Source organism: Blennius ocellaris (genome assembly GCF_963422515.1).
Source record: "Blennius ocellaris genome assembly, chromosome: 22".
Classification (NCBI taxonomy): Eukaryota; Metazoa; Chordata; class Actinopteri; order Blenniiformes; family Blenniidae; genus Blennius; species Blennius ocellaris.
Genome location: NC_137671.1, coordinates 4,458,008 through 4,472,461, shown reverse-complemented (window position 1 = coordinate 4,472,461; position 14,454 = coordinate 4,458,008). Strand labels below are relative to the sequence as shown.

Here is a 14,454-nt window from a genome sequence, read left to right as displayed (position 1 = left end):
AAGATTCACCGTTTGACCGGTTTTACGTCCTCAATGACTCAAATAACCCAAAAACTACAAGTGTGGACAATTCTAATGCTTCTCTATGGAGCTGAGAATGTTTGTCCGAGTCCAAGCAGTTGGTAAAGCTGCAGTGTGAATGCTATTGCCGCAACATGAATGCTGAAGCTCATAATTAATGCTAAAGCTTGCAATTAATGCTAAAGCTGCATCGTGAATGCGAAAGCACATAATGAAGGTTAAAGCTTCAACATGAATGCCACAGCTCACAATTAATGCTAAAGCTTGCAATTAACGCTAAAGCTGCATTGTGAATGCTAAAGCACACAATGAAGGCTAAAGCTTCAACATGAATGCCACAGCTCATAATTAATGCCAAAGCTCCAACATGAATGCTGAAGCTCACAGAGAATGCTGAAGCTCATAATTAATTCTGAAGCTCACAAGCTAAAGCTGCATCATGAATGCTAAAGCACATAATGAAGGCTAAAGCTTCAACATGAATGCTGAAGCTGCAAAATGAATGCTAGTGCTACAACGTAAATGCTACAGCCGCAACGAGAATGCTGAAGCTGCATTATGAATCCTATAAATCACAATAATAATGCTAATAACGCTGATAATAAATGCTAAAGCTCCAACGTGAACGTTAGATTTTTCTTTTCTTTGTTTTTTTTCTTTCCCTTTTTTTTTGCAACTCTTTCACATTTTCATCGGTGATCGTCATAGGTGGTTTTTAAAAAAAAACAAAAAAACAGAAACAGAATGAAGAAAAAAAGAAAAAAGTGTCGAGATGTATATTTTAACCCACAAAACTAATGTTTAATAAATAATTAAACAAATAATTCTGCATAATGAATGCTGAACGTCATGATTAATGTTAAAGCTTATAATAAATGCTATGCTATATATATATATATATATATATATATATATGTGTGTGTATATCACCTCTGCAGGCTTTATTTTAACTTGATCCAGGACTGTTCCTGCGAGAGCAGACACCCTTTTCTCGACATTTTGCAGCAATGCTATTTTCTCCCTCCGGCTTTCATTTCCATTATTATTTTTACATTTTTAAAGCATATCGCCGGCAAACAGGCGCGCCGCTCACAGACAGACGACACGTCTCCCCTCCTTCCTAAAGATGCGTCAGTGCGTCGGGACGGCCACGGCGGTCTTCCTAATCGCCCCCCGGTGTCTGACGGGACGCCGTTCGGACGCCGCTGTGTCGTGGATGGCTTCCGCTCTGCAGCGGGAACCCGCTCTAATCTGTTTCCGCACTTCCGAGCTTTCAGGGGAAATAATCTGCCTCACCTGCTCGGCAAGGATGCTCGCTGTGACACATGAGCCGCCGTTCGCCGTCGGCTTAATTCAGATGGATCTTCCGTCGTGACTGGGAAAACGCCCTGCGGGGGATGGATTCGCGGCGGGGTGTTGCCACACAAAAGGCGAACCGGTCACACGGAGCGGAGCGTGACTTTAACAACTTTCAAACTTGAAATGGTCAAGTACCTTTTAATAATTGAACATAAAGCAGAGTTTCACAGGAGCGGTCTTTGGTCCGCGGACAGTGCGAAACTGTCAGCAGATGGAAGTTTATTCCAGAAATACGAGAAGGGAAGAAGAGCGTGAATCAAGATCTACCCGGGAAGTTGGAAAGTTCCCACATCCAACTGGGAATATAGGCCCCCCCTTTTACATGACAAAGTGAGAACTTATCATTTGTGCTCTTTCGTTTACAAAACATCTTGAAAACATTGTCCATTTACAAGAAAACAACAGGAAAGCTTAAAAAAAACAACAATTGTAGTTTCCATGTTTGGCCACTAGTGGGGGCTGTTGATGCATAGTAGCAGTGTTTTTGCCATCAACAACTAGACGGACCCCGAACGTTCCCAGATAGTGTTGTTTTTGTCCGTCTATACAATGACTGAGTTGGAACATCGTCAAAAAGTTCCACCTCGAGAGTCGTTTCTAAAAACTTGCGTTGTCAGTTGCAGCAAGCACCGTTGTTGTGTAAACGTACGCCTCAAAATGTTTGCGTTTTTGATTAATATCTCATACCAGGCCCCAAAATGTTTCATCAACTTTTCATCTGTCCAGTAATTTTATGATATCAGATTTAATCGGAATTCCCCAGATATTTACCAGCTCAGTGACGGTTATCTTTCCCACATTCTAAAGAGGGGAATTCCTGGCTTCTCGGTGGGAAACGTCCAATTTGGTACAGTCAAACTGGGAAAAATAAGCTCCAGCCTCATTTGACCTTTGGTGTTTTTAAATATCGTGGGTTTATTTAGGTTTTTTTTCCATCACAGATTGCGTACAGAAAATGGGAAATTCCCAAACTCGTCAAGTTCCCAGAAGCATTTAAGCGGTCCGATTTTTTTGACCCTTTGAGTTAAAGACATTGACGCTCAGTGTCTGAAGAATCGACACGAACCTCGTGGGCCTTCAGCTCCGTGACCCGTCTTCCGCTTCCATCTCGTAGCATTAGCGGATTTTTTTCCTCATCAAGTCGCACTTGGTGACATCTTCTAGCTAAGCTAACGTGAACGTATTGCCATAGCGAAGCTGGTTAGTTCACCTGACCGGGAAAAACGGTTCCCATCTGAAAAAGTCTCCGTCAAGGAGGCGCAAAGTGAGTCTCCAACCACCAGAGGGAGCTGTTATTTCCTCACGTGACATCGTGAAGGGAAAATCTCTGAATCGCCTGTATCGAGCACACGTTTGTTCAAAAGTGAAGCAAGCGACGGCGCCTCATACACGGGCTGTGGAAACACCAAATTCAGATAGAAATAGGAAATAGAAAACAATTCGAAAGTCAATCTTGCATAATATAGGACATGAAAGGGCGTTGTGTGTACGCGGCCTCACGCTTGTCTTCAGGGCTCCTCATTTGCAATCTTGGGATCAGATCACTGAAACACACACTAATGCCTGGTCTGAATGGGCATGTGACCATCTTTTTCTCTTTCTGATTCCGAGGGGGGTGGTGGTGGTGGTGGTGGGGGGCGCAGAATACGCCGGCTCAGCGTTAAAAGGCTTCCATCGACTTCCTGCAAGGGGGCGAAGCACCGGAGCCACTGTGTCACAGTTTGAGCACTAGCAGCACATTTCAGTCCCGGGCGACACGGTGGATATGCCGATACTTTGAAGTCAGACCCCCCCCCCCCCCACCACACACACACACACACACACTCACACACGCAACGCACTTCGTCTTCCTCCACCACCCGCCTCGCTGCATTCCGGGCTTCTCCTCACCTGGGAAAACATGACTGCAGGCGATCCGGGAAACCTCAGGAGACCATATTCAATTCCCCCCCCCACCCTCTCCGTTCACCGTTCTCCACGGGAAGCAGCTCCCGTTTCAATAAAGCCTCGACTCCGAGCATTCACTCCGCAGAGATGAGTCCTGGTGGAGGCAGAAAGAGGCGAGAGGCTCTGAAAAGTCTCAATTTTTTATTGAGGGATTGGCGCCGCTGAGGCGAGAGCGGAGAGGGGGGAGCTCTGATGTGTGCTCTTTGTTGCATCAGGAGCATCGCGGTGGGCATGCAAAAAAAAAAAAATGCATTTAATTCCATGGTATGGACATAAAAATCTGGATGATTATTCCAATTGTGTGATCAAAATCAAATCAAACTTTATTTGTAGTTCAACCTTGGCCTGGAACTGGAGGCAGTGCTTATATGGGATATACTACATTTTATTGTTGTCTGTTTCTTTTAGTTGTTTAAGGGTGTAAGAGTCTGACATAAACACTGATGATGATTGAATGTATACAAAGTAAATAGAAAATGAAATATATACATAAAAGTTAAACATTGAAAAACAGAACAGACATTCAAGCAATTGCCTTATAACATCAATATGCAATAATCTACAAATGTAACGAAAGACTGTAGACGGATTTGGCACTTTTCTGCATCGGTTAAAAGTGAAATATATTGAATATATTAGGAACATAATGACACTGGTAATACCACTCTGTATCACTAGGTGGGGCATTGAGTCACTATCGCTTTGAGCTTATTGAGAGAAGTTTTTATTAGGGCCCGGCTGATATCGATTTCTGTTTTTCCAGGCCAATGCAGATTCTGATATTTTGGGAAAAAAAAAAAAAATCAGATAACCGATATATCAGCCAATTAAAGTCTTTTGTTTCGTATTGGCTGTTTATTTCTGGGTTGCGTATATATCTGTGTGTGTGTGTGTGTGTGTGTGTGTGTGTTCAGTTGGCAAGCTCACTGTCAACTGAAGGACGACAGAGACAAGCTATCAGAAACACACACACACACACACACACACACACACACACACACACACACACACACACACACACACACACACACACACACACACACACACACCTCTATCTCGTTTCACACAAAGACAGGAGCGGGTGGACACACAAAGCAACAAAGATAAAACACACACACAAACCCATCATTTTTCACATTAAAGTATGTACACACACACACACACACACACACACACACACACACACACACACACACACAAACCAACAGACAGTTTTTATTTTCACGCCAATAAACTCAATATATTCTTTCACACATTGTGCTTGGTGTCCATAAAGCTACGGCTCTCTCTCTCTGTGTGTGTGTGTGTGTGTGTGTGTGTGTGTGTGTGTGTGTGTGTGTGTGTGTGTGTGTGTGTGTGTGTGTGTGTGTGTGTGTGTGTGTGTGTGTTTTTGACTGACTGCAGATGACTGTAATAACAGCAAGTCACTTCTTCTCCGAGGAATTTTAGTGACTTTGTAAAAAAAATCAAAACTGCTAATGCTAACTGAATATTGAATCATTTTTTTCAATAATTCTTAACGATTTTAAAATCAGACATCAGCAGTGATTTTCTCTCTCTCTCTCTCTCTCTCTCTGTCACTGAGGTCAACACCATACATCATTGTGATTGGTGGAGAGGTGTCATGTGACTGCTTGATATTGGGTATCGACTGGTGCGTTCACGTGTGTTTGTTGAAGAGCGGCGGTGCGTTGAAGTGTCCCCCACATGTGTCATGACTCTTCGGGGCGCCACTGGAGCCTGGAGAGTCGCTATTTGTCGTGTTAAGGGTGGCGAATCCAGTCTGTTTTTCTTTTCTGCCACTTCAGACCAAAGTAGCTGAAGTATGAAGTCGGACTCGACCCGGCTGACTCCACGGCCACATTCCCCAAATTACTTTTTGTCTGCAGGTGTGAACCTCAACGCCCCTCGATGGCTTTTCGATCCCCCCAAGTTCACTTTACGATATTTTCTTTGGCCATTGCTGGATTTCAATTTTCTGTACTGGAGAGATTTTAAAACTCATTTTTTGACTTGGACATGTGTCTGTCCTCTTCCTTACTTGTCTTTCTGTTAGCATTAGCAGAACCTGCTGTCTTATTGTCCTCCACACCAACCATCCCTATTAGCAATAGCATTAGCAGTAACCCTTGTACCTGACTTGCTCGCTATCCCATGTTAGCATTAGCTGGTTTTTTCTCTCTCTTGGTCCTGCTCACTAAACCACATGCTATTAGCTTCAGCATTAACAGAATGTTGTGTCTGTTTCAAATATTTAGCTTTCTAAACCATTAATATTATTAGCATTAGCAAAGCCCGTTGTGCCATTCTGTCTTGCTCCATAAGCTAGCTAATGAAATTAGCATTAACTGTCTCTTGGTGTTGGCCACTCGGTCCACTGTTAGCTTTAGCATCGGCGAAACCTTTTGTCGCATTCTGTTTAAAACACTGGGCCCACTGTTAGCATTATCTTTAGCCGACGCTAGATTAACTGTCGAGCCGAGACGACGCTAATATTCCTGTCCCGTGTCTGCCTTTCTTGACAACAGATCCGACTCTACGCCCGGCCGGATGCCATCTCCAGCGGCGCCGGCGACTACGCTCTGCACATCACCAAGAGGCTGCTGGGATTCTATCAGGACTACTTCAAAGTCCAGTACTCACTGCCCAAGCTAGGTAAGGCTGCAATTTGCTCGCTCCCCGCTGCAGTACCGGTGATTTTTGGCCATCGCTCACGAAAGATCAAAAGATCTTGGGAGAAATCTTTGGTCTTGGCGGTGAATTGGGGATCCTACGTCGCACTGAGACTGGATCAAGGGTTGCCGTTGTCATGGCGACCAAAGGCAACCCGCCATCAAATTCACATGGTGTTGGATATTTGTGACTGTTGCTGTGTCCTGCTTGTTACACATGTTTGAAAATTGAAGAGAAAAACTGTAAATGCTAACAAACTGCTAGTAGATGCTAACAGGTACTTACTTCAAGCTCCTTTTGCAAAATTGACATACCCTTTTTTTTTTAAAACCGCACCTTCCTCTCTCAAGAGTGCATGCTAGACTTTGACTGGTACGGACTTTAGGCGCGTGTCGATTGGCCGCAGGACCCGTCGATCATGGCAATAGCATAGCGATAGCATAGCGATAGCATAGCATAAGATGACTCCTTTAAAAATTGGCACAGCCTGCACAGGCGTTCAGTGGAGCTCACTCGATGAAGCCACCGCTTTCCGTCGCGCAATCGTCAGCGTGAAGCTGAACCGCGAGACAATCCGACGACTCAAGGCTCTTTTCAAGGTTGCAGTGTTTTTCCGTTGGTTAACGGCGTGACGAGCTCCTTCAAACTTTTGAAAAGTGGCGTCGGCCTTCAGCTTCCACTTCAGGTTTCTTCACTTTTCACTTTGCAGGACAAAAATGTGGAGTGCGACGGTTGTCTCTGAGAAACACTCGAGCAGCTCGTCCGTCTCCGGCACGTGGAAGAAAAGTATTTCTTCAGTGTTTCTAATGGCAATTCGGTCAGAAGTAATGGGATTACTTTGGCTTGGTGAGCGATTGAAGTTGTTATTGTCAACCTTTTGGAAGTATAGAGTATTTTAGAATTGTATTCAGAGTATTTGGAGTTAAAACGTCTTTTTTTGTGTGTAAAATCTGTCTTGATTGGACCGATCGAAACGTCTTTAAGAGAAATTTCCGACTCCTCTGCCGACTCCCCGTAATCAGCTCTCACAGCGACAGTTGTTTGGCGTCGTTTTCCAAACTGATCATTTGCGCTGATTTGTCTGCCGCTCGTGAATCGTTTTCTCCGGATCGGAATGTAAATTAACCCTACCTAGCATTTATGCACTGACAATAATTTTTACAATACATGATTAAAATCATGATCTTAAACATCGTTATTTTTTTTTGTAGTAGCCTTTTTGAGTCAATTCTTTAAAACTGCACTATAGCAAGGCTGCGTACCTTTAAAGGTGTCATATTGTGTAAAATTCTGTCTTCTCTCGCCCTGGCTTGTTTTAATGTTTAAAACATGTGTTGCTCCAACGAGCCAATCGGAAGAAATGTATTATTTACTAATTACTTTGGATTTCAACAATTTACATTTGATATTTTATGGCTCATTCCTGCAACGTAGTGATATAATGCTTAATGTTTTTTTTTTTTCTTTTCTTTTCTTTTTTTTTTCACAAAAACTTGGTTATTCAATAGGTCAGAGAGAGTGATAAGAGTGATAGCTGAGCAGCTGACCCACTCGATTCAACCGTTTTCTTGGACTGAAGGTTGGAGTGTGTGTGTGTGTGTGTGTGTGTGTGTGTGTGTGTGTGTGTGTGTGTGTGTGTGTGTGTGTGTGTGTGTGTGTGTGTGTGTGTGTGTGTGTGTGTGTGTGTGTGTGTGTGTGTGTCAGTCAGAGTTCAGCCTGCAGATGTGCTCTCTCATCATGCTCTCTTGATTTGAGCCTCACACACCGTAAACAACCCCGAGGACGGACGGAGGGACAGACGGGCCCGGCGGTGATCCCACGAGTCTCACAAAAAAGAAACGAAACCATAAAAGAGAGGAGATAGAATTATCACAGAGAATGCTAAATACCCCCAAATCACACTGGTAATTGAATGCAAAAAGCTATTAAAACAAAATTATATAATGTCAAAAAAAAAAAAAACCCCAACACACAAATGAGTAAAGTAAAAGACTCAAAAACATGAAATCACAAAGAGGAGACATGAAGGACCAAAGCAGGTTAAAAAAAAAAAAAAAAAAAACATTACACAAAAACAAGCTGCGATACAAAAGAAGACATTTGATAGACTTAGGAGGCTCTTCAATGAGCTTTTGTGTTCAAATAGTACAAAAAAAAACATCAAAGTGCCTTCAAATATTGGAGAATATTATAAAACCGGGGATAGGAGGGGCAGATCTTTACCCCTCCGTTGTGAAATATTGAGTTGGAGCCTTTTCAATGAACTCCGGCAACAAGTGAAGCAAAAAAAACGATATTTTAGGTCGCGTTGGATCTGTTTACAATTTATTAAAGGTAGATGTTAATGTAAGGAGGCTGCTGGCATCAAAACGAGCGTGTGTGCGTGTGTGTGTGTGTGTGTGCGTGTGTGTGTGAGAGCAGCGTGTCTCTAAATGAGCTCAGTTCATGTAGCCACATTATCGTGTGTCTCTGCCTTCAAACTGATGTTGACATCGGTCTTTACCACAGTTTGCCTCTAACTCCACCCCGCTGCTGCCAGTGTGTGTGTGTGTGTGTGTGTGTGTGTGTGTGTGTGTGTGTGTGTGTGTGTTCCCTGAGCCTCAGGGCTCCATCTGCTGTCATGCAGGGCATGGATCCCCCCTGAGAGAGGCAGACAGGAGCGATGAGCAGCACATTTAAAGAGACAGAGCGTTCCCTCCAACATCTCTCTCATGCCCCCATACAGCAATTTTTACTACCCCTCTAACTGCCCCCCCCCCCCCCCCCCCCACACACACACACACACACACACACTGGAACAACAGCCCCAGAAGACACACACCACCGTACATGTCCACCAACATCAGCAGGGGCCTCAGTGACATGTGAAAGAGTTCTATTGGACAGTCCTCTTCTTGGAACCGCCTCCTGTCACTGTGACAGCAAATCTCTTGACAGGTGTCAATACACCTCAGCCCTCCTGCTGGTGTTGTAAACAAGCACATCGCCACTCTCCGGTTCTTCTCCGGTTCCTCTCTGGTTCATCTCCGATTCATCTACAATTTGTCTCCAGTTCTTCTCTGGTTCCTCTCGGGTTCCTCTCCAGTTCCTTTCCAATTAGTCACCGGTTCCTCTCCGGTTCCTCTCCGGTTCGTCTGGTTCCTCTGGTTCTTCTCCGTTTCCTCTCCGGTTCCTCTCAGTTTCCTCTCCGGTTCCTCTCTGATTTGTCTCAGGTTCCTCTCTGGTTCCTCTCTGGTTCCTCTCTGGTTCCTCTCAGGTTCCTCTCCGGTTCCTCTCTGGTTCTTCTCCGTTTCCTCTCCGGTTCCTCTCTGATTTGTCTCAGGTTCCTCTCCGGTTCCTCTCTGGTTCCTCTCTGGTTCCTCTCAGGTTCCTCTCTGGTTCTTCTCTGGTTCCTCTCCGGTTCCTCTCCGGTTCCTCTCTGGTTCCTCTCTGGTTCCTCTCAGGTTCTTCTCAGGTTCTTCTCTGGTTCCTCTCAGGTTCCTCTCAGGTTCCTCTCTGGTTCCTCTCTGGTTCTTCTCTGGTTCCTCTCAGGTTCCTCTCAGGTTCCTCTCTGGTTCCTCTCTGGTTCCTCTCTGGTTCCTCTCCAGTTCCTCTCCGGTTCCTCTCTGGTTCCTCTCTGGTTCCTCTCAGGTTCTTCTCAGGTTCTTCTCTGGTTCCTCTCAGGTTCCTCTCAGGTTCCTCTCTGGTTCCTCTCTGGTTCCTCTCAGGTTCCTCTCCGGTGCCTCTCCGGTTCTTCTCTGGTTTCTCTGGTTCTTCTCCAGTTCCTCTCTGATTTGTCTCAGGTTCCTCTCCGGTTCTTCTCCGGTTCCTCTCCGTTTCCTCTCCGGTTCTTCTCTGGTTCCTCTCTGGTTCCTCTCCAGTTGTCCACATAATTCATTTGAGGCTCAGGTGAAGCGTCTGTCAGGAGGATTTCCTCTGAAAGTCTGACTGAGTGTGAGCCGGCGTGCCAACATGCCGAGCAGACTAATGTGTTCTGGCTCCATCTGGACCACACACACACACACACACACACACACACACACACACACACACACACACACACACACACACACACACACACACACACACACACACCCCTCGCCTCGGGCCCACACAGCAGCAGATGGAGCAAAGCGCTCGTGCACGTTGGGCTCACGTGCACGGAGCTGCAGGCCGGTCAGCTGCCGTCCAGTCAGCCATGTTGGATTCAGTCAATATTCAACAGAGCGAAGCGGAAAACTTTCACCCTTTTATTTTATTCTTCTTCTTTGACATGTTTAAAGAAAAACACTTTGATTACTGCTGAAAGTGAATAAAATAAATAAATAAACCGGTGTGTTAAAAACTGCACTTTGCGATTTTATAATGGAATAAATCTTCCTTTTTTAAATCAGGTTTTCTTTTATCCACACCTAAATTCTGAGGCATCTTAATCCCATAAACATCCAGATTATAGAGCTACTAAATCCTACTCACTTCCAGATTATAGAGCATATTTGCCACAAGCATCCAGATTATAGCGCTTCTGCCTCCCCCAAACTGATATATTTTCATATATTCCAAATTATAGAGAATCTTAATCCCAATACCTGATGCATTTTCATATAACCCAGATTATAGAGCTCCTTTCTCCCACTGATATATTTTCATATTATCCAGATTATAGAACATCTTAATCCCAAAATTTGATGTATTGTACTATAATCCAGATTATAGAGCATCTTCCTCCCAATAACTGATGTTTTTCATATAATCCACATTATAGAGAAACTTAATCCCAATACATGATGCATTTTCATATAATCCACATTATAGAGAAACTTAATCCCAATACCTGATGTATTTTAATATAATCCAGATTATAGAGCATCTTCCTCCCAATACCTGATGTATTTTCACATAATCCACATGATAGAGAAATTGAATCCCAATACTTGATGTATTTTCATATAATCCAGATTATAGAGCATCTTCCTCCCAAAACCTGATGTATTTTCATATAATCCACATTATAGAGAAATTGAATCCCAATACCTGATGCATTTTCATATAATCCAGATTATAGAGCATCTGAGTCCCACTAACATGTACAATCAGTATCTTTATGAACGGGTCAGTCGTGAGAGAAACCGACGGTCTAATAGACTTTTAATCTGCCTGAAACGACGTGAGCAAACGGAACAGAAGTTAAAATACCGCGACTGACAGAAGACAACAAATGACACGCTTTATTTTGACGGCGCCGCATTGAGACTCTTTAACGACCTCGAAATGAAGCGCCTCGGCGGCTTCCCTTAATGAAACTTGGAGCCGTCGTCCGGCGTTCGTCTGCCGTCCCCCCCCCCCCGCTCCCGCCGCACGTTATCGCCTCTAAATGTATTCCTCACCACATTGTCCTTCTGTCTCCGCCGGCCGCCAGCTGCCCACCACCGCCTCGCCCTCGTCCTCACTTCTTCATCTCCTCGCTGGGATTTACATGTGGGACGCTGCGACGTATCGAGCCGCTCACTTTATTGCCGGCCTTAAACTGCCACCGCACACCTGTGCCGACTTCCATTGAGCTTCAACGGTTTTTTTTCCCCCATTAACTATCCAAGCGGCGACTCTGTTGAGTTATTACCGAAGTTTAAAGCATGAAAAAAGTTCGTATTGAGGTTGTTCTTCATCGCCAGAGCACCTACAATCTTGTTAACTCTTTCACTAAAGCTCTCGTTGTCAATAAGGAGGTTAAAAATGTAGCATTGTTGCTATGATGGCACTTGGCGAACGGTTAGATTTTCATGGCCGCTGTCGTTCTCTTGAAGGCTCCAGGAGCAAAATTCTGATTTTTATTTTGTAGAGTTATTATTTAAAGCTTTAGATTAATGTCCTCATCGTGGAATGCTAGATTTTTTACCGTCACTATTGAAAACTTGAACCATCTCAGGTTGTTGCCTGGTTCTTCTCAGACCTTAGCATTCTGAATAGTACCTTCTAGTACAATAGGTGCCTTTCACTTTCAGAGCTCGGGCCTTGATAAAAATCTAATTTTCTACCTTGTTTCACCTCCTTTGTTCTGCCTGTGACCTTCAACGCTTGGAACTTGGAGGCTTCAGATCAGATAAACGACGATAGTCTTTAAATAATGACTAATCTGCTCGGCGGAGCAGATTTGGGTACTTTGAAGACACTCGGAGGACTCGTGAGTCGTACTCGGGTGCCGCCTCGCTCTTTGTCGGTGCTGCGGACGAACACAAAGCCAGAAGATCTTATCTACGTTATCTCCCGTCGGAGCCTCTTTAGCGGCCGCTCCTCGCTGGACCCGCTCGCTGGGAGGTAATTCAGAGCAGGTCTGCGGTTCAGAGGACGAGATAGAAGAGCGCCGGGTCTCTTTAGGACGCGGACTCTGTTTGGGAAACAGCCAGAGGTGAGGAATTTATCTCCAGCAGTGAAGCCGAGCCCAGGAAGAAGCAGCCGGGACCTCTGAGCGAGAGTTTAACTGGATTATTTCCACAGAGCGGCGGTACGACCGCCGATGATGAGACACTCAGATCCCGAGGAGATACGGAGGAGAATATATAACGCGAAAGCCGGAAAGGGGTTCAGGGTCAACAAGATCATTACAGCCACTTTTCTGAAACAGCCGAGTGCAGTCAAGCAACAAAGGGATTCAGAAAACAAAGGAGTGGGTCAAGGAAACTAAGGATTGGGCCTAGAAACAAATGTCTGGATCTTGACACGATGGAATAATTCCACAAACAACAGAATGGATCCAGGAGCAAAAGAGTGGTTCCAAATGCTGAGTGGATCTGAAAAGGAGGATTTGGATCCAAAAACAAAGGAATGGTTTCAGAAGCAAAACTGTGGATCCAGAAACAAAGACGATAATCTACAAGCCAAGGAGTGGACCCTGAGCCAACGGAGTGGATCTAAACACAAATACGTAGATCCAAAATATGACATGGATCTAAAGACCAAGGGAATGGATCCACATACGAAGACATGGATCCAAAAAGCGAAGAGTGGATCCATTATCTGAAGATTTGCGTGTCTATACTGGACATTAGCTTTGCTAATCTTGCACTAAACTCTTGTTTACTTCAGGGCGTGTCATCACGCCTCATGAAAGAGGCGTGGTTTCGGCATTAACTCATAGCATTCGCGTATTGTAAAGGAGCTCCTTCCATTTTTCATAACCTGCTCATTTCTTTTAAAACGAGCGTCTGTTGGATGTGTCAGATGTTTATTCAACATGTAGCTTTGACCTCACAATGTATTTAAAAAAAAAAAAAAAAAAAATCTATATATGAATAATTCAATGAAAAAAGTAGAACAAGGTTGAACTCGGCTCTTGACCTGTAAATGTGGATGACAGGTTATTTATCGTGTGTGTGTGTGTGTGTGTGTGTGTGTGTGTGTGTGTGTGTGTGTGTGTGTGTGTGTGTGTGTGTGTGTGTGTGTGTGTGTGTGTGTGTGTGTGTGTGTGTGTGTGTGTGTGTGTGTGTGTGTGTGTGTGTGTGTGTGTGTGTGTGTGTGTGTGTGTGTGTGTGTGTGTGTGTGTGCGCGCGCGCGCGCATTAGCGTCAGAGGAGTGATTCAACACACACATGAAGCGAGTCTTTAAAAGCAGCAATTAGAGGCATTTAATCACCGTGCTGTCGGAGGGCGTTTCCTTCAGTTTGATAGCCGGTGTTAACGCGGCTCAGGCTGAGTTAGCGCTGCAGCATTAGCACTGGGAATAGCTGTCAACGCGGTAACCATCTGTACTGACATGTTAAGTGTCTGTGTGTACTTTGAAATATCAGCGTGAACATTGTTTAAGAGGTTTATGTGTCTGTGCTAATGCTAAAGTCAATTGACAAAGACAAAAACTAACCTCTTCTCTGCTAATGCTAAAGCTAACTTGTGTCATTGTGGCCAGGATGAACCAGGATAGCGTAACGTGCTGACAGAAACGTAATAGTTTATTAACGTCATCTGATACCTGATGTGTCACTGTGACGGGCAGCGGGGTTGCGCTAGCGTGTTACGTTAGCGTGTTTGTGTTGAACTGGAGAGAAAAGGAAGCGGCTGACAGTTGAAAGGAGGAACAAGTTTGAGAAATTTGTTTTACTCCAATAAGAGCAAAGAAGATGAATGGATGCCCTTTCTCACTTTTCCCACCTTCTCTTTCACTTTGCTTCTCTCTCACTTTTCCCCCCACTCTCTCACTCTTGCACTTTCACTCTTTCTCACTCACCTCTTGACTCTCTCTCTCTCTCTCTCTCAGTGTGAGTGAATGTGACTCGTCCTGAGTGCACTGCAGTGATTAACAGTGTAATTGCAGCTTCACAGACTAACTGACAGAGTTTGAAGCCCGAGCAGTTATTTAGGTGTCACTTCAAGATGAGGGGAGGAAAGGAGGGAGGGAGGGAGGGAGGGACAGTTTAAACCCCAGGAAGCCTCATTACAGCCCAGACTGATCCACTCACACTGCAGATCAATACTCCCATACACC

The 14,454-nt window shown here is 44.6% G+C and overlaps 1 protein-coding gene across 1 annotated transcript in view; it reads left to right on the top strand.

The window, feature by feature from the left end:
* Nucleotides 1–14,454, top strand: part of LOC308146536 (thyrotropin-releasing hormone-degrading ectoenzyme-like) — a gene marked incomplete at both ends in the record, with an annotated part of 141,821 nt that overhangs the window by 37,026 nt on the left and 90,341 nt on the right. The window contains one exon of the mRNA XM_080518412.1: nt 5,856–5,982. Coding sequence (XP_080374538.1) covers nt 5,856–5,982 — 127 coding nt within the window. The remainder of the gene's footprint in view (nt 1–5,855; nt 5,983–14,454) is intronic.